Genomic DNA, 21047 nt, shown 5'->3' with positions numbered 1-21047 from the left:
AAGCTAACCCCTGCGACCGAACCTACCAAGATCGATTTCCCAGCCATGTCCGCCACTACCCTTCTGTTACTGCTTCAAGCAGCTGATACATCCTCCGATCTCTGGATGATGGTCTGCTGCGAGTCTGCTCCACCGGGTTGGTGGACGAAGATGCCCTTGTCGGTGGGACAGCTGCCTCGGACCCTGTCGATGAGCTGGGGGACGAATCCCGACTCGGCGGGTCCGTCTCTGAGCACTGCTTGTCCCCGGCACCGAGTATCTACTGCTTGGGTCTCCTCTCGTGGGAACTTGCATCGGCTCAGTCAAAATATTCCACCATTGCCACCAAATAAAAAGAAGACTTGGACAGGTGTACTTGAACTGTTTTATTCTCTTGTCACCGTTTGTACACCACAGCAGCACTCATCATCAAACTAACCTCGTTCCCACGTTTTCCAGTCCCTTTTAAACCCCTTCTCCACCAATCACCTTTCTCAAATGTCCCGCTCTTTTCCAATCTGCTCTCCGGATCAATCCGATCAGCGTGTCAACCACTCACCCACTGGATTGCGTGTCGTGCACGTCAGTGCTCACACCCTGATCTCTATAAACCGCCCGAGCATGCTGTGAGTGACCCCTGACCTCCAACCCTTCACTGGTGCATCCCCTGTGTGCGTGATTGGTGTGTGTGGCGTGTGTGATGTCGAGTGTAGAAGGCATGGGTGTTGTTTTGTGTGGTGCGAGTGTGTGAGAATGGGTGAGCCATTCTCTACACTGTCATTACTGCCATTCATAAAATCTTGGATGCGGCAGAATTCTTATGAGCTGCACGGTGACAAGACCAAAATCCACCTTGTTGGCACTCCCCATCAGCTGAGAATAATTGTATTATTCTGCCTGGTGATCAAAGGCCAGAACGTCTGCCCGACACGTGAGATTAGACATCCCAGGGTGCTGTTTGAGCAGTCTCTCTTCTTTGAGGTCACACGTGTTAATATAAAACTATTAAAACATTCTTTTATTTTACCAGGTAAGGCCCAATGAGCGAGGTAGATTTGTTTCAGAAGCGACCTATCACAAATGATAGCGCAATGAAGTTGCTTATCACGTGCAAATGTATAGCAACCAAATACTCTAAACGCATGTTCATAAATGTGGAGGGAAAAACCGGAGGACCCGGAGAAAAATCCACATGACCAAGGGGAGAGAGAGAGACATGCAAACTCCAAATATACAGCAGGCGTCACGGTTGGGATCGTAAATAGGCTGTTGTGGGGATACAATGGATGTTCACGCAGTGCGTGAACATACTTGTCATCACTGTGTACTCTTTATAACTGAATGCCACATTCTGCCATAACATTTCCACTGCTGAATTTACCGTTACGCAATGAATGGGAAATATAAAATCAAATCAAAATTCGAATATAAAATGGTATATAATACCGCATTTTGCCAAAGAGGATATTCACATTTACAAACCCACAGCCAACCAACAACTGCTCATGAATCCCATCTATAAGTTATGTGGGCTCTCGCGTTCACTTATCTTTTGGAGTCTCATTATTCGCACTTTGTGTATTTTATATAAACATCTCACTCTGAAAGATCTGGTTCATGGTATTCCATTTGGCGTTTCCTGAAGTAACATTTTCCCGAATCTAACATTCAACTTTGCTGGTTGCTTGACCAATCACAGTTTCTAATGTCTTAGTGCCTTCGGATTAAGTTGTTGGATTTCAAAGAGAACTCCATTACATTTGCTCTACATGCTGCACAACGGGTTGCAATTTGTTTGTACCATCATCATACGGTTACTGCCCACAGCACAGCAAAATGAAATTCTTACATTCAGATTGTTTAAAACAAGAAAGCAAAAATTGTGAAGCCACACCAGGATGACGCTTAGACATGTTATATTATTAAGGTAGCATATTTAAATGGTTATACTCTCAAAGCATATGTGACGTTACATGAATCAAAACAGAATTTGTGATCGTAATTATTGGCACCAATATGAAAATTAAAGAAATTCGTAGCCTGTTCATTTTTTAATTTCCGACAATGTGGGGGGGGGGGTAGTGCCAGCACCACGCCCGACCATCTCCCCAGCGAAAATGTTTTTAAACCCCGCAACAGGCACTCATTTAAGGCAGAGTCCACCAAACAAAAGACAAAGATTCCCTGTATAGCCTTACAAGACTGTTGGGGCAAATGCTGTTAGCAGGCATCTATGAAAGCCGGCACGGCACACGAGGTGGGTGGGCCAGCACCACGCTTGGCCGCCTTTGTCTCACTAGCGGCAATTTTTACACACCACATCAGGTACTCATTTGAGTCTGAGTTGCCATAGGGGAGGCCCAGGACCAGTTCAGATAATCGTCACTGGTGTTGGTCTTAGCGGGAATCAAACTCGAGTTGCCGGGTATGTAGTGCGGAGAGTTAACCGCTACACTAACGCTCCCCTTTATCTTACTGCACAGACAGAGATATATGCACGTCGTAAGTGGGATCGCAGGCAAGATGAAGGATTTTTTTTTATTAACGAGAAATAAGAACAGGGAGCACGGTACAGGAGGAAGTGGACTTTATTTGTCATATAGGCTTTGAGTAGAGAAACCGGCACAGATGTAAATATAGCAGAGGAGAATTTCTCAACCCAGCACTTGAATTGGGAAACTGAGTGAATGTAGTGGACAGCTTGAGCCAGTTCATATGAATGTATTGTCGGTACACCGGTTGTGCGCAGTGCAAAAAAACAGACATTTTATGCAAAAAAATATTTTCCCGCGATTCGCAAACCCCGTTCAAAAAATATTGCGGGCGTGGCGGTGATGCGTCAAAATCAGTTCTCGTGATGTCGAAGCAGTTGGAAGACGAATGTTATGAGCGGCTAAACACGAAGCTTCACAGTCTGTTGTCGAATAGCACCCAGCCTGGGGACGATTGGCTCCATATGCCAAAAGGTGGCGAAATGGACACGTGATGTGTCGCCCAGAACCTTCTAGTAGGATCTAGAAGGGGGCGTGACCGAGGGCGGAGCCAGGCCACGCTCAGGGGCATAAAAGGGAGGTCCCGGGAGCCGATCGAGGCTGTCTTCTGGAATTAACCTGTCATGCGACGTCTCTTTGGTCTTCGATCCTCGGTCTTCAGTCCTCGCTTTTTACGCTCGGCATCGTGGGTTAGGCAGTGTGTTACTGACTGACCCGGTTATGTAGTTACCCCGTTGTGGTCTAGTTAACCAGTGTACGTTTATGTAGTTACCCTGTTGGGGTCGATAAATAAACGTATTGCCTCCAAGTTCAAGTGTATCGGTCACCAGTTACCATTAAATAACGCTTACGCTTTTTTTGGAGGCTACTTTTCTTAATTTCTCCATTCTCTTGTCCATCACACTCATCTTGAAACAGGAGGATTTCTCCACAACTCTGGCTGTCGCCTAAGGCTGGTTGTAATTACCGGCGAAACGTTGTGCATGTTATGGGTTACTCTCCAACACACTAGTGTGCCGAACTAGTAACGAATTGGCATGTTTAGTTTTGGGTATAAACCTTACTAATTGGGTGTCGGGTGGTAATGGGTTGAACGACATTCATATTTACGGGATCTAACCCGAAAAACCTCTCATGGATTTTGGTCGCGAAAACCTACGACATGTTAAACTCTCATCTCTCTCTCGCTCCCTGCATCACAGCTCTTTTGTGCCGGTCACTTACACAGGACTCGTGGGATTCCCCCATGCAGCGAAGACAATGTACTGCACTAAACTGTATCCACCGTGCGTACGGTGACACCACGGTTAGTTGTGGTTTATCTACACCGTACGATTGTGGAACCGAGAGCTCGCCACTGTCGGTTGTGACAAGGCACAGGCCATGAGTGACAATGCCCGGAGGAGCAACGACAGCAGCAGTGATTCACTCGGCTACCCCAGAAGAACATCGACCACTGACTTCTCACACCTCACCGTAGAACTGTGATCAACTGTTTGAACCATTGTGCGCAAGTTGTGTACCCTGGTTCTTCGGGAATGACTTATACAAATCGTCCTTTGCACTCAAATGATACAAAAAAACGAATGTATTTTTCTTCTGACAATCTACGGTTTTATTACAAAAATCAACGTTACAAAAACGCGCGTACGCCACTGCTTACAATTCGAGAGAATAAAAAAAGAAACCACAGAAGTGTCTCGCGAAAACGCGTCACACGTGTCTTTCACGCGACTGCACGAATCAAAATGGCCCACGAGCAAGGGGAAGGTTGTTGTTTGGTATCACTTGGAGTGGAATCTTGCAACCAGCGTGCACCATGGGCAATGTCGACCATGGGAAGTGTCCAACGTGGGCCTTGACGCCATGACCAGAAGGCTTAACGTACACGTGTCTGTTTCATACACACACACTTCCCGTTCACTCATATTCCGTATGTGTTTGATGTAAAAAAGGCTTAACGCTCGTTCTTTGATTTACAGCCAAGCCAGTGACCGAAATGCCACATTACTATGGCGGGGGGGGGTGATTGTATTCATAAGATAAACCAGTTTTGACTGCCTCCGTAAAGTCGTATTGGTTTTATTGATCCCGGAGGGATGATGGACCAAGTCAACCCCGAAATAGGAATTGAGCTCAAAACCTTCCAATTGCGAGCCGATTGCTCTGCCGCAGGGCCACCCGTCCGGTGAGACAAACGGATGAACTGTGGCAAACAGAAACATCTGCGTGAGGCTTTCAGAATACGTAAAGTTTTTGGAGAAACCTGTCTGGTAAAGCGGGTTTATTGTAATCTTAAACCTTCAGGCACTGCGTCTGCAACAGTGGCTTTGGAAGCACAGCCATAACATATTTGATCACCAACAACAATACTTACATTGTGACTGAAAAGCAGCACTATATATAGTAATTAAACAATATCGTCTCTCTGTGTGGAAGGCAGAACGTTGAGACTTACAGCATTGCATAAAGAATGCTATTGCTTAGTAATGCCCTTGCTTGGATCTCAGAAAACCTCATTGAGCCTCGGACACTGCTTTTCACGAGGGTCCTGCTTGCTACACGAGAACGTTTGGCCAATTTCAAAACCAATAGGTTTTGAAAAACGCCAAAGTTTCATATCTTAACAAGCAAAGAGGTAGGGATCCTGTCTATGGCTAAAAGACTGCATCATCAGCAGCATCAGCGGCCCCTGCTGGATGAATGCCTCACCAAGTCACCACCACCACTACTCACGATTCTGGAATGAAAGTCAACCTAGCATCTGAACATGAGTTAATTTCATTGCTCCAGCTCCTTAGTGGCCATGCTCTCGGAGGCATTCTATTCCTTAGCTAAAAGGAGTCAATGTTAAAGTTCTAAAATAATATCTCATTCACGAATTAATTCAGCCCATCATCTCTGCATGACTGATAAAATATGTACCACTTTGGGTTTTATCAAGTGGTACTAATTTTGTTGATTAGTACGGTTGATTACATACGGTGCAAAAGAAGTTCAATATATAAAAAACGTGTTGGCTGTTCCATAAAAATATGGAATTACCACCCCTGGGAATGGCTGTCACCCTATGCTCGTTATATAGAGTTTAAAAATTAAAAACACAGTTTGCTATTAATAGCAGAAAAAGTAACAAAACCACTCCGGCTGAGTTTGATTTTTGTATAAAAAGTGCCAATAATGCAAATATCTTGCAGTAAAAATATAATAACGATGATACAGCGCTAGAAGAGGTGAACAATGGCTTCCCATCGGTGATGAGAAACACTATGAACGCGAACAGCGAGACAAAACAAAACTATGCATGGGAAATTAAAGTGACTTTACTCATACTTCCCATCTGCAATTTAAGATTCATCGGAAAGGTAAATTAGGTATATAATTAAATGTATACCTAGGGTGTGCACATACACATCAGCAACATCTCACCAATGTAACATCTACAGCATCTCTTTGGAACAAAAACTTTCAGTGTTCTGTACAAATTTCTACAACAGTCCATGGACTAAAAAAAATGGCGGCCATTATTGCGTAGAACGCGTGCAACCAGCCAATCACGTGCCAGCATGTCGTCACGTGAGGTCTGACGACCAATCACAACGCGAGGCTGTGCAGCGCCAAGCTATAAGACTTCTGACATTACATCTGGAGCAAGGCTGGAAAACCTATTCCTTATCCAGGACCAAATAGGACTTTCAAATAGCTTTGGTGGGCAACCACACACGTTTTTCACTTATGTCACCGCAGGAGGACCTTGCAGCGACAAAGGTGGCCCGAGTGCGGTGAAATTAAAAGCAGTGTGCTGTTATAAGCTCAAAATATTGCCCTCTAGTACCCGACTAGTGTGATTAAGATGCTTGCAGCAAAGGATAAATAATGCCGTTGCAAATTGGCAGGCCTTACGGTGGCGGGCCACGTGAAATGAAGTCACGGGCCACATTCAGACCGGAAGCTGTCGATTCGGCACTCCTGCATTACCAACCTCTTGATCCACGGCTAACTAACTTGACGTTTCAATTTGATTCAGAATCCTCTCCCTGCCCCCCCCACCCCCCACTGCACCGTAACTAACTTGCGGTGGGACCAGAGGTTAGCGCACCGCGCTATGAACCCTGCCAGCATAACATCCATTCCCGGCTAGCGATCAACATCATAGCGATGAGTAACATTTGACCAATTATGCTCCACCGCCCACTCCCCATATCCCCGGCATCTGCCATCCCCACCTGCGCTTACCAGCATGGTAAAGCGTGATCAGATATCTTTCTCCCGATGAAAATACAGCCTTGAAAGAAAGTCATCGGTCGACTGATTTCAGCAATCATGAAAGTGGCAGTGTAGATGTGGGTAGGCCCGTTCCCAGCAGCAGACTGACAAAGGGCCGCAACTTTGTACGAATAATTTCATGGTTTTATTCAGAGGCTGAAAGCACAGTCTGTCGATCATGTCTTTCATTTGTGGTATTCAGTTGTTCCCCAGTCGAGACCAGCAGTGAGCTTTGCCCCTATCGCTCGTATAAACATATTGCAGTCATCTCTACAGGAACGCAGTTGCCTGTAGACATGGTTTATGATAGACTTGAGCTATGCACTTTTAAATGAAGATTGAAAACTAATTTCTTTAAAACTGCTTTTTTGTGTCTAGTTTGTTGTCCATTCCCCCGCACCTCCGATTAGCAGTTGGCTACATACGCGGCGAAAGAAGTTCAACATACATACAGTACATACTGCCCATAGACTAACACTACACAGACTGAAACCATCAACTCGCTACACTTGAGAAGCCCGTTTAATCACAGGCGGACGAAACCCGCATTAGAAATCTGGCTCTCAGTGATGCCGCCTCCACACTCTGACCTCTGACGAGCCACCCAGTGACCTCTTCGTTTGGGCGACAGCTCACCCAGGTCTCAATGGAGCCGCCACTGGCAAGGCAAGCAGCCACCCTTCAATGACATCGAGTCCACCTTGAACAGGGGACCCGAAACACCATGGAAGGATATCTCCGGAAATGGGTGGCTCAAACCCCCCACAATTCCATCTCAATAACAGCAACGTAAAAGTGTCCCTTTATGTGTCCCTTCACGGCAACGCCATGCAACCCGACCCCACTCCGACCTGTCTGTGCAGGAGTGATGCTGGACAGCATGCCAAGCCTTCCCCGACCACCTGAAGAAGGAAGCCAGATAATGGCAATTACAAGTTGTGGAGCATCAGCTATCGGTGGTCCAGACATCGGCGATGGTCCTAGAGTACTCCCGGAGCCGAGTTATGTGCAGCACCGGTGTGAACCAGGAGTAGTCACAAGCAGCTTGTGAAATGGTAGTTGTTGCTCTGCATCTATAGGAGCTATGCAAAAGAAGACTTGTTGTCCCAACTGAGCACTGCGATGCAGTGCCTCACTGGAACACCATCAAGTCGACCCCGACACCCTGGCTGCCCATGTTGACGCACACTGCTCCTCACAGCACCCATTCGCCACGACGCTGCAATGGTCCGGGAAGCCGAGCAAATCGTGGGAAAAAGTGAGTCTCCCCATCCACTACGGGGGTCTCAAAAATGTCCCTCACCGGCACCACCACGCTTGACGTCATGGCGAACGCTTTTGGACCCAAGCAATTATCTTTCAACGATGCAACTTCAACCCCTGACGATTCTTGGAATCGCAAACTCCTCGTGAAATACTCGACGCAAAAGATATCTGGCTTCGATCTTCCATACATCTTATGGGCATAACGCTAAACCGCATCCACACAAACCATGGCAGCAGCCAATACGAATGCTTGATGCACAAATGGAAAAGTAAACACTCTCCGATGTGCGACTGCGTTCACCCAGAACAAACAATGGAACATACGACTCAATGCCTGATTCACAAATATGAAGATGTCATCACAGCGATAAACCACTCCGCCTCTCCTGATGCAATGATTTGGCTCAACCACCTCAATGTAAAGTTACAGCTCTAGATTAACAAAAATGTTTTTTTCATTTAACCAGGTAAAGCCCACTGAGCTATATAGGTCTTGTTCAGAAGTGACCTGGCCACAAATTATCGCTAAAAGAAGTGGCTTATCATGTAGAAATGTATAGCAGCCAAATACTCTTAACGCAAGTTTATAAATGTGGAGGGAAAATCGGAGGACCTGGAGAAAAATCCACGTGACCACGGGGAGAACATGAAAACTCAACATATACCGGCGTCAGGGTCGGGATCGAATCCACAAACTCCTGGAAACCAGGCAAGGAAGCTAACATCTCGCTACTGCGGCACCAACATCAGCCGTACGAAGAGAATGAAAATCTCTTCATCATCAAATTAAAGCATGACTAACATTTGGTATTCACGGTAGTCTTACAGTGCACGACTATCACACAGTCGCTGTCATTCACAGACAGGTATAGTCTGCCATCGTGTCCCAGTTGGGGGTCATGTTGATATGCATTTACATCAAATTGAGTCATTTGTGGCGTCAATTTGTTAATTTTGGCAAATTTGTACTACGACGCCAGCACACATGACCTACTCTTTGTCAAATAACATCACAGGAACTTGAGCGTCCGCTGTCGGGCAGGCAGCGTGTATCAATGGTGAATACTCCCCAGCAGTATTAACCAGGGCAATAGCTGGTTCTCGAACTGTGAACTTCTGCAAAAAGCAGCAAAAGCTATACCACTCAGGCCATTCAACCTACATTGCTTGAAATGGCCACTCACCGCATTGTTCCCGCTGCGAGGCAGCGTTAAATGATTGCTCGAAAGGCGATAAAAAGTCTACGCAAGTTACAGCAGTGAAATAACTTGAGCAGCTGATATGAATTCTACTTGTTAATATGAATTATAAATGTGAGGAGATGAACGACTGTGGACGGTCCCAGACGAGCCATCTCCAAGAAGAATGAGAAGTTTGATGAACAATAATAAACAATAATAATAAATGAGGTGAAGAGCCCCCCCCCCCCCTTTCAGAAGAGGAGGAAGGAAACAAGACAGCATCAGCGTGGTGACAACGTAGCGATACAGCATCGAACAGAAAGATCGTTTACAAGAGAACGCGTGAGGCGCTGATTGGGCATGGAGAAGCCCTCGTGTGCCTCATAGAAAAAAAAAAACTCGCTCACCACCTCGCTCACCTGCCCAGTCGCGCATCAATCTTGCCATTTGCTTGCCCATTCTGGGGCCAAATAGGACTTTCAAAAAGCTTTAATGCAGGTAACCACACGTGACAATACGCACACCTCAGCCGCAGCCGTCACCGCAAGAGGCCTCGCGCCTTGTTTGTTTGCTCATGATCCCGCTCTCTCAGCAACCCTTCCAGTTTACTGGGCCATCTTCCCTTCAAAGTGCCCACCCAATCACTCGCTCGCCCCGCCAGCCCTTTACTCGCCCAGTTACCAGAGTAATAATCAATTAAAAAAAATAACTTTTAGAAAAATAAATGAACAAAAACGAGTAAACAAGCGTGTAAGGACAGCTGAAATGGCAACTGTGCCAAATTTGTCCTAAAAGAGCAGAAACAATAGCATACAACGTTTCGATTGCAACACAAGCAATCATCAGGTACAAATAAAGAGAAAACAAGTCTAGTAAACTCGGAAATATAATGCAATACAACACAGAGTCGGCTAACATAACAGTCAACACCCTACCTGGTTGATTAGGTTCTTCCAGAGATTGCTAAATTTGAGAGAGAGACAAAACACAGACACGGAGACACATAGACAGACACATAAGCAGAGAGATAACACAGAGTCACACAGAGAGAGACACACACATAGGCACACAGAGAAACAACGCCTCTGTGTCAAGGCCTTAAATAAATAGAGAGGGGGGTAAAGAGAGAGATGGGTTAGAGAAATCAGCATGTCAATGAGAGATTTGGAGCTTTTGTGACTGCAGGGAATAAGAGCAACAACAGGAGGACACACAGAGAGAGAGAGAGAAAACACACTTAATGAAATAAACTTAGTAAAATTTGGAAATGTAATGCAATGCAACACAGAGTGTCGGTCAACACACAATTAACGCATAGCCTGGTTGATTACATTCTTCCAAAGATTGCTAAATTAGAAGTTAAGTGTGACATTTTGAGAGAGAGACAAGACACAGAGACACAAAGACCGACACACAAGCAGAGAGAGACAACACAGAGACACACACACACAGAGAGAGAGAAACCAAACTGCAGGAAATACTAGAGAGACAACAAGAGACATACAAAGACTTTGTCGAAAGAACCAAAGAGTCATTCCTCCAGTCACGAAAGCTCCACATCAAGTTTGAACCACCTCTATGGGGAGGTTTTAAGTTTGTTTTCTCTCTCTATCTCTGTGTGTCTCTGTGTTGTCTCTCTCTGCTTGTGTGTCTGTCTTTGTGTCTCCGTGTCTGTGTCTTGTCTCTCTCTCAAATTTAGCAATCTTTGGAAGAACGTAATCAACCAGGTAGGGTGTTGACTGTTATGTTAGCTGACTCTGTGTTGTATCGCATTATATTTCTAAGTTCACTAGGTTTGTTTTCTCTTTCATTTGTACCTGATGATGATTGCTTGTGCTGCAATCGAAACATCGTATGCTATTAATTTATTTTTTCTTTCCACGTGACTTTACCGAAAGAACCAAAGAGTAATTCCTGCAGTCACGAAAGCTCCAAATCAAGTTTGAGCAGAAACAAATGAACACGGATGCGAGCCAATGAATGGATGAATGCAATTAACAAACAGGTGAAAAGTAGAGCGAATGAGTGAACAGGCGACTGAAAGAGGGAACAAATCGGGCGAGCCGGGCAGACGGCAGGCAGGCGGGCGATTGAGAGGGCGGGCGATTGAGAGGGCGGGCGATTGAGAGGGCGGGCGATTGAGAGGGCGGGCGATTGAGAGGGCGGGCGATTGAGAGGGCGGGCGAGGGTCCAGCTCACGCAAAGTGTTTCTTGCTGAGGGAGGAGAGCTCGCGCTGAAGGTCGGAAAAGCGAGGCCGCTGCTTGGGCTCGTACTGCCAGCAGCGCAGCATGAGTTGGTGAACCTCCCGTGGGCATTTCTCTGGGGCCTCCAGCCGGTAGCCTGGAAACAAGAGACAAAGATCCCCACCCCTCATGTAACCTTCAACATTGCTGGGGCAATTATTCTTTGGTTCTTTCGGTTAAGTCACGTCGAGTACCAATTAAGGTCTGCACTGCACATTGAGAGGTGGGGTGGGGGGTGTAGCAGGCCCCCATGCCCTTCCACCTTTGATTCTCGTCCAGGCTTGTAAGGCAAAACGGGGTATTTTTTGCTTTTGTCTATTAAGTACACATCTGTTTGCCCAATTCAGTTCGAATATGTGCATCCTTCTAGCCTTGAAGGGGTGCTCGCTAACAACACTTTCCGAAACATCTTGTGTACGTCACGTGGAGGCATCGTTGCAAATTTATGTGCATAAGCGTGGGCTCGGCACGCAAGCGGTGGTGCAGAGGTTAGCACACTGCCCAACCAACTTGGCAACCCGCGAGTTCGATCGCCACTCGTGGTCAAAATCAGCAACAAATATACAAACTGATCCTGGGCCTACCCCTAGTTTTACTCGGTCTTATACGAGTACCTGGTGGGGGGCATGTAAATATCGGCACAGGGGAGACGAAGGCGGCCACGCCACCTCGTGCGATGCCCTGAAACGTTTCTCGCTCACTGCACTTGTGCCAGCAGTCCGTTTAAGGCTACACGGAGTGTGTGGTGTGTGTGTGGTGTGCCCGGCACTCACCACGCTCCACCTGCTCGCGAGCCTCTTGGTTAGTCATGCCGGGGTAGGGCATGCTGCCCAGGCTGAACGTCTCCCACAGCAGCACGCCGAAACTCCACACGTCGCTACACGTGGAGAATGTGCCTGCACAGTGGTGGGTGGGGACACAGCGGTGAAACACCCGCCGGGTGGCAGTGCTGCTTGTGGACCCGTAACCCAGCGATGCGGGAAGGCGGCGAGGGTTGGTGGATCACACACATTCGTTAAACTCCTTCCCCTTACCCATATGCGTTGAGGTCGCTATCTCTTAGCTTGCCAGGGGTGCTGCAGTACAGCAAGTGGGTTAATTTCCATTTCAAGCAGTGACGTGCGGTGAGGTCAATGGCTGGGGAGGCACTGGCTCGTGTCAGAGCCAGATTCACACACTGAGGGGGGCGTGTCCTCAACGAGGGGGCGTGTCCTCACTAAGGGGGGCGTGTTAGACACGTCCCCTTCAGTGAGGCAGATGTGATAGCGGCCTCCCCTGAAGTTTTTTCATTGCAGTTTCATGATGAGACCAGCGAGCCTAAATATCTTTATACACATACGTGAAATAAGTTACCTGGAGTATGGAAGGCGAGGACATGACATGAAGGGGTCTACAAACATTACATTGGTGACATACTGAGATAGTAACAGGCACGCGCTTATTGCCCGCGCTCCATCCAGTTACTGAGGGGTTGCGCAATCATAGGGGAGGCTGAGCTCGTCGCTGCCTCACCTCTCGTCTCTTCCTGTATTTGTAGCGGAGCTCCGCAAATTTGGCGATTTTGACTATAAAAATGATTGGAATCGTTCAGAAATGACATTTATAACACAGATCAGTGGAAAAATCTTAATATTTATTTTATTTGATTATTCTTTTTTTTTACTTTTTCTAACATCTATTTTCATTAGAGTATGACAGGTGAGGCTCTGCCACCCCTGCTTCCCCTGACCGCACGTCCCTGATTTCAAGGGGATTGAGTTACTCCCCTCTCTTCTTGGTTCTTTCGGTAAAGTCACGTAGAAGGGAAGTAAGACGGCTGCTTGCGTTGTAGCCGAAACGTCGTGAGAATTATTTTATTTTATTATGTTTTATTTGTATTATTTTATTACTTCCTTTCTACATGACTTTACCGAAAGAACCAAGAAGATGAATCCCTGCAGTCACGAAAGCTTTAAATCGAAAAATACTCCCCTCTCGTTTGTATGTATGTGTAATGACCGAAAAATTACCCCAAGCCAATATGCAGCCACAATATGCAGCATAATGGCTGCATATCATGGCTTACGTATTAAACAGCCTAATGGCTATTTGAAAATATAAAATAAACAAAGGTCTGCGATTGGAAGAAAGAGGCCTCCATGGTGATTGGTCGGAACGCAGACTCTTCTAGGGATTGGAGGAATAAGGGTTGAGCGAGAAAACGGAAAAAGAGAAAGGATCCGTTTAGAGGGCAAGGGCAGGGATTGGCTAAAGGTAAAAAACAAGACAAGAAGGTTCGAGACAGGGGGCTAAGGAATATAAAATGGGAGAGCACGAGGAGTGGAGACTTTCGGAGGAAGATACAAGTTGGAAGACAAGCACGAAGCCTAGGGTGCTCCTTTATTACGGAAGTATTCAAATAAAAGTGGCTCATTTTACTACTTCGCCATCAGTCATTACATATGTATGTTAAACTTATTTCACATTGCACGTAGCCAACTGTGCTAACCGGAGGTGTGGGGGAAGGACAAGAAAATAAATATAAAAAGCGGTTCTAAAGAAATGCGTTTTCAATCAAGATTTAAAGACGCATGGCTCCAGTGGCTTCCTAATATCGGAAGAGCGTTTCAGACGGCCGCGGAAACGTGCATCTAAAAGCGGTCGATGACTTTCACCAGGTGCTGTGGTTTCTTCCCACATGTATAAATACTCATTCATGGAGTTGGCCAAACATCTCAACATAAAACCACAGAAATTGGCCAATTGTTGGTGCCGGTTCTAGCTGCCTTCCCAAGCACCTGTTTGTGGTTTTGGCCCATCTTTGTGTTTCCCTCTCTCTGCTACCTGCCCAATCCCCTCCGTCAGCTCATTCTCTCTCTCTGCTCCGTCAGTTCATTCCCTCTCTCTGCTGGCTGCCCAATCCAGATGTTCTTCCTCTCCCTTGTGGTGGTGGAGGAGCACCGTGCTTCAGTGACATGGAGATCTATGCAGGGTCACCAAAGGTCAACGACAATAAGCCAACGATAAACTGCACGCATTGAGTAACAGAAGAAGAAACCACCTGAACTACTTCTCCCAATGTCAAAAAATGTATTTAAAATCTTTCCAACAAATATTTAAAAAGATAATATTCATTATCTTTTTAAATATATATTTTATATATTAATTATTCTTTAGGACAGCCTTCCTTGGTTGCTGTTCTGAGTGAGAGGCTGTTTACCAGCAATCCTGCTCATTTACCCAGGATGGACTCACCAAGTCTCAAGATCCTTTTATCAGGAAGCTCCTTGCCAAGTTTTTGCAGTCGCAGTAGCAGTGCTTACGTTAACCCCAACTGAGGAATCTGCAGGTGATGCTTCAGCATCGGGATGTGTTTGGCCAATATCACTTTTGTTTTCGTAACGAGAGGATACCGGAGAATCAGGAGAAACCGACGCAGTAACAGGGGCAGAACATACCAACTCCACGCAGAGAGGTGACCGAGTCAGGAATTGAAACCCAGGAGCCCTTGCTGTGAGACACAAGCGTTGTCACACCGTCACCCCCGGTGGTGGCAGTTGTGCCGAGCACTTGACAACGATGAACCCGCAAAATGTTTCCGTTGTTCCCCCACCCCCCACGTCCCCCGCCCCCCCTCCCCCAAAGGGTACCGAAGTTGAGGGCCTCGGGTGCCGTCCACTTGATGGGGACCTGCCGTAGGCTCCCGGAGGCCGAGTAGACCCCGTCCTCCTCCTCGCGCGACATGCCGAAGTCGCTGATCTTCAGTGACATCGCATCGCCCACCAGGCAGTTCCGCGCCGCCAGGTCACTGCACGCACATGGGGGCACGCACATAGAGACACGGGCATCTCCTCCCACCCTCCACACCACTGCGTGGTCATGTATGTATGTATGTTGAACTTCTTTCACACCATACGTAGCCAACCGTGCTAATTGGAGGTGCGGTGCTGAGTCTATGGGCAGTGTTGAGTCTATGGGCAGTGTTGAGTCTATGAACAGTGTTGAGTCTATGGGCAGTGCTGAGTCTATGGGCAGTGTTGAGTCTATGGGCAGTGTTGAGTCTATGAACAGTGTTGAGTCTATGGGCAGTGCTGAGTCTATGGGCAGTGTTGAGTCTATGGACAGTTCTGAGGCTATGGGCAGTGTTGAGTCTATGGGCAATGATGAGTCTATGGGCAGTGTTGAGTCTATGGGCAGTGTTGAGTCTATGGGTAGTGCTGAGTCTATGGGACAGTGCTGAGTCTATGGGCAGTGCTGAGTCTGTGGGCAGTGTTGAGTCTATGGGGCAGTGTTGAGTCGATGGGCAGTGCTGAGTCTATGGGGCAGTGTTGAGTCTATGGGCAGTGTTGAGTCTATGGGGCAGTGCTGAGTCTATGGGCAATGCGGAGTCTATGGGCAGTGTTGAGTCTATGGGCAGTGCTGAGTCTATGGGCAGTGTTGAGTCTATGAGCAGTGTTGAGTCTATGAGTAGTGTTGAGTCTATGGGCAGTGCTGAGTCTATGGGCAGTGTTGAGTCTATGAGCAGTGTTGAGTCTATGAGCAGTGCTGAGTCTATGAGCAGTGTTGAGTCTATGGGCAGTGTTGAGTCTATGAGCAGTGCTGAGTCTATGAGCAGTGTTGAGTCTATGGGCAGTGTTGAGTCTATGGGCAGTGTTGAGTCTATGAGCAGTATGTATGTTGAACTTATTTCACACCGTACGTAGACAACCGCGCTAATCGATCTGTGGAAGGACAACAAATTAAGTACAAAAAGCGGGGAACGGTGTCCCGACCTGGGGTCTGGGAGTCCGCGCGCTCGTACACCAGAGTCTGTTCTGGGTGGTTGTGCTGGGCGCTGGCGTCTCTTTCGTGAGGCAACGTTGATTTTACGTTTATTACGCAGAGTAACAAACGTACGTCAGAAAAATCCTTCCGTCCTTCCGCACACGGTGACCCACAGCCTTCCCCCTCCACTTGACGGCGATGGCAGGCGGACTCATATTCAACTGTAGAGTCGTAATTTCTGAAGTGTCATTAAAAAGTGTAAATATAAAATTGTGCTTAGTTTGATTAAGCGTGAACTAAATGTCTTAGGTGTTTACTTACGTGTCAATGTAATACAAGTTATATTTGCCAATTAGTTAGTTATAGGAAGGCCTCGCTTTTAGAAATGACCCCATAGAACGACAATTCGCTATCGCGCTCTTTGTCCTGGGGAACCAAGTGAGAGCACGGAACCTCTTGGGCAGGCACTGAGCGCTCAGAGCCACGCGGCAGCACTCGCGAGTTTATAAACAACACACCCCCGCCACCCACCGACATTTTAACTCCCTCCGCCTTGGTCTCTCCCGACGTTTTTTTGGGGTGTTTTTTTATGAGCACTTTAGAGCCGTAATGTATGGGAAAAGGCCTGCAAGCGTTAGTGCTGGAAATGTGACCAAAGAGTAAAAATAGAATCATCAGAATCTTTATTTATACTGGATAAATCCAATGAGCTATGAAGCTCTTTGTCACAGATGTCCAGTAGGGGCAGGTCAGAAAGTTACAACAACAAATACAAAAAATGATAGGAGTGCAATGTATAGGAAAGGTAAGGAAATCACTAAAAATAAATACATACAATGCAAGTGATGAGGCCGGTTGAGGCAGTGAGCATCAGTTGGATGCACTCGTGAGTAAAGTACACAATAATTACTGATCTTATAATAAATAAACATTATGTTTATTCGTAAAGTAATGTTTACCATCTGTATGATATATCATTCGCGCTATTACCAATACCCCCAATGAAGCTCTCATATACTGCTCGCACGTCAGAAATAACACTGTCGGGAACGCAACCCCATATATACAATGGTATAATGATCCCTTTGAGCGCCGATTCGATTAGTGCTCACTTCTCCAAGAAGGAGTCTTGTGCGTTAAATGAGATCTAAGTGTATTTGGGGTGCTGTGCACGCTGGCAGGGGTACGCTTGATAGGTCTGGTAAAGGGAACACAACAAGCAGAAGGTTGGCAACCACAGTTCTAGACCGGAATCTGAGAGAGTCTCAAGACAACTGACCGACAGACCTATTGTTAGGTCTATGGTTTACGACGGTCCAATTTACAACAATCCACAATTACGACATTCACAATGCTACCATGGATCGATTTACAATGCATAAACTTGATTTACGATGCAGAAACTTGATTTACGACGCAGAAACTTGATTTACGACGCAGAAAATTGATTGAGGAAGCATCTTCCGTCATGACGCCGAATGCATTTGGGCAGTCTGTGACTTGGAGTGGAGGTGTCCATGCTTACCCAAATGACAACCCCAGGGTTAAAAACGCGGCAGTCAAAGCAGCACTGAAGGACCAACACAAAGCATGAAAAATCCAGAGACCCCACTGAAATCAGGAGGGCCAAATACGCAGTCCGAAAAGCCATCAAGGCGGGCAAGAGATAACACAGAGACAAGTTGGAGGCCCCACACTGTGACTACAACTCTCGGAGCCTGTGGCGTGGATTACAGTCCATCATGTTATTCTTTTACAATCTACGTGACTTTACCGAAAGAACCATAGAATACAAAGGGATAAGAAGCTGCAAGGCGATCAACAACGCCTCCCTCCCCGACCAGCTCAACACCTTCTACGGACGGTTCGCGGCAAGCACAGCAACCACTGCCACCGCCACCTCCACAGTCCCCACCCCCGCCTCCCCCTACGTCCCCCACCTCCGCCTACCCCCCATCACACCGACCACAGCTGTCCTGCAGGCGTCCTTAGGCTCAACAGAGGCGAGGTGGCACAGATCCTCCGGCAGGTTGGCACACACAAGGCAGCCGGCCCAGACGGGATACCGGGACGTGTCCTCAGGGCACGTGCACCCCAGCTGGCCCCTGTGTTAATAGACATCTTCAACCTTTCCCTCGCCCAGGCTGTCGTTCCAAAATGCCTCAAGACGTCTACTATCATTCCGGTCCCCAAAAAGGCCAAAATGACGTGACTTAATATCCACAGACCCACGGACGACGCTATTGCAATTACATTGCATAAGGCACTGTCCCACGTGGAGGTGAAGGAGGGTAACTATGTGAGAATGCTGTTTATCGATGACAGCTCAGCATACAATACCAGTGCCCTCCATCCTAATCTCCAAACTGGAGGCATTGGGTGTGAACACCACCCTCTGCAGTTGGGTGCTGGACTTTCCAACGGGAAGACCTCAGGCGGTAAAGATTGGCAATAACATCTCATCTTACCTCACCGTCAACATAGGTGCCCCCCAAGGATGTGTGCTTAGCCCCCTCCTGTACTCCATCTACACTATCGACTGTACAGCCAGGTACAGCTCCAACACCATCATCAAGTTCGCCGACGACACGACAGTGGTGAGCCCGATCACCAACAACGACACCACGGCTTACGTGGATGAGGTGACGGCACTCTCGACGTGGTGTCAAGAGAACAACCTTGAGTCCAATGTCGACAAAACCAAGGAGCTGATTCTGGACTTTAGGAAGAGGGGTAAGGACGTGCCACTAACCATCAACGGGGCCTCAGTGGAGCGGGTCACCAGCTTCAGGTTCCTCGGAGTTCACATCTCAGAGGACCTGAAATGGCCCCGGCATGTGGATACACTCGTGAAAAAGTCCCAGCAGCCCCTTGATAACCTCAGAAGGCTGAGGATATTTGGCATATCCGCACCCGTTCTCAGGAACTTTTACAGGTGCACCATTGAGAGCATCTTGACTGGCTGCATCACCACCTGGTACGGTAACTGCACCGAACGGGACCGGCAGAGGCTTCAGAGGGTGATGTGGTCCGCCCATCGGATCACAGGTGGCGTGCTGCCCACCCTGAGAGACCGATACACCAAGAGGTGCATCGCGAAGGCCCAAAACATCATCGCCGATATTCCAGCCACCCGGGCCATGGCCTTTTCATCAGGAAACAATCCAAGAGGAAGTCCAGGATTGCGGCTACCACCAACCGCCTCAGGGACAGCTTCTATCCCCAGGCCATCCGGATGCTCAACTGAGCAGAGCCTCGCGCAATATCTGCCCAAGCCCCACCAACCCTGATTTTGCTCCCCACTACCCCCATTCACACCCCCTCTCCCCCCACCGACTACACGAGACATTAACCAAACAAGAACATTTTGCATAACAAGATCATTTATAAAGCTCACCTGCAGGGGACCCTATTTCTGCTATGCACATGTCACTTTTATCATCTGCACATCGATTATACTTAGTTTTTAATAATTTTATTTAAAATTTTAAATAGTGTTGCTGCTGTTTACATAGTTGTTGTTAATTTCCACAAGCTGAGAGCGACACGGGAACAAAGAATCTCACTGCCATGTACCTCATGCATGCATGGGTAATGTGATCAATAAAGCTGACTGGTGTTTTATATTCTCCAGTGTTTTTGTGTATTTTTTCATCTCTCTAATCCTGTTAAATATGGCCGATGAAAGGAAAACACATTGGCAAGTGATGTTTCCACTGTTTCTACTGTCTATGGGAAAACAGGGTCCCGGTTTACGACAATCCGATTTACGATGGGGTTCCTAGGTTTCCCATTGTGTCATGAAAGTGGCGAGCGCCTTTAGTGTGTGATGAGGCACACAAAAACGGGCGGATCTCAGGAATGCTGTTTACAGGGCCGCTACGATTTCACACATTCGGGAAAATGGTTTTGTGCAGTGTCAAGCGAATCGTCGAATCTAGTTTCTGAATTTGGTTGTGAGAATTGTGGGGTGGGACGTTGGGTAGGAGGAATTATGAGGGGGGGAGGGGGGCCGTACCGATGTATGCAGTTCTTCCCCTCCAGGTATGTCATGCCAGCTGCCGCCTGCTCCATCATCTTCACGAGCTGCTGCTGTGTGAGGACACGTGAAGTGTCCTTCCGCAGGAATGACAGGAAGTCACCACCTGCTCACGCAAAGAGACAAAGGACAAATATCCTCTATGTATAGCCTTTTCCGGACTGTTTGGGGCAAGTGCCGTTCGCAAACGCCGATGAAGGCCAGCACAGCACATTCTGGAGTGGTGTAGCCTGCAGTATGCTCAGCCGCCTTAGTTTACACACCGCACCGTGGACTCTTTTAAGGTTTAGTCAACCGAGGAGAGGGGCAAGGACTGGCTCAGATATTAGTCATCGATGCGAGCTGGAATTGAACTCCGGTCGCCAGGTTCGTTGTGCGATGCGCTAACGACTGCGCCACCGCTCCCCCACGCACACCCCTCATATAGCCTTTTCAGTCTGCTGGGGTAAGTCTTCTTCTTTAGTATAGCCGCTGATGTAGATACCCAGCAACAAATTACAATTTCACATTCATCTGGTCAAGCCAGACAACCGTGTCAGGAGCCAGCGGAGTGTATCATCGCTGTGATGTCTCCTTCGTATTTGTGGATCGGGCACTGCGTCGTTATACGTTGTACGGTCTTTTCTGGATGACCACCGGTCGCATACTGGAGAGTTATACATTTTTAATTTGTGCATCAGGTGTCCGCATTTGCTGCCATGGTTTGCGCAGTGGGCGTGGTTTAGGGTGGACCATGAACTTCGTGGCAGATCAACCCAGGGATCTTCTGCGTTGGGTCTTTCACAGCCAAGTCAATGTTTGTTTGTGAGAGCTGGAATAAGTGCTGCTAGGCCAGTA

At 47.4% G+C, this 21047-nt stretch overlaps 1 protein-coding gene across 2 annotated transcripts in view; it reads right to left on the bottom strand.

Annotated features, from left to right (window-relative positions):
* Positions 1-3798: 3798 nt before the first annotated feature.
* The window catches only part of LOC144950695 (tyrosine-protein kinase Fer-like), a 61056-nt gene continuing 43807 nt past the window's right edge, over positions 3799-21047 (bottom strand). For both annotated transcript variants that reach the window (XM_078880767.1, XM_078880768.1), the window contains 4 exons: positions 20190-20316; positions 15058-15215; positions 12202-12324; positions 3799-11525 (listed from right to left, as the gene is read on the bottom strand). In XM_078880767.1, coding sequence (XP_078736893.1) covers positions 11380-11525; positions 12202-12324; positions 15058-15215; positions 20190-20316 — 554 coding nt within the window. In that variant the 3' untranslated portion in view covers positions 3799-11379. The remainder of the gene's footprint in view (positions 11526-12201; positions 12325-15057; positions 15216-20189; positions 20317-21047) is intronic.

The sequence above is a fragment of the Lampetra fluviatilis genome, chromosome 59, assembly GCF_964198595.1.
Source record: "Lampetra fluviatilis chromosome 59, kcLamFluv1.1, whole genome shotgun sequence".
Classification (NCBI taxonomy): domain Eukaryota; kingdom Metazoa; phylum Chordata; class Hyperoartia; order Petromyzontiformes; family Petromyzontidae; genus Lampetra; species Lampetra fluviatilis.
The sequence above is the reverse complement of the archived record's forward strand: the minus strand, read 5'-3'. Positions and strand labels throughout refer to the sequence as shown.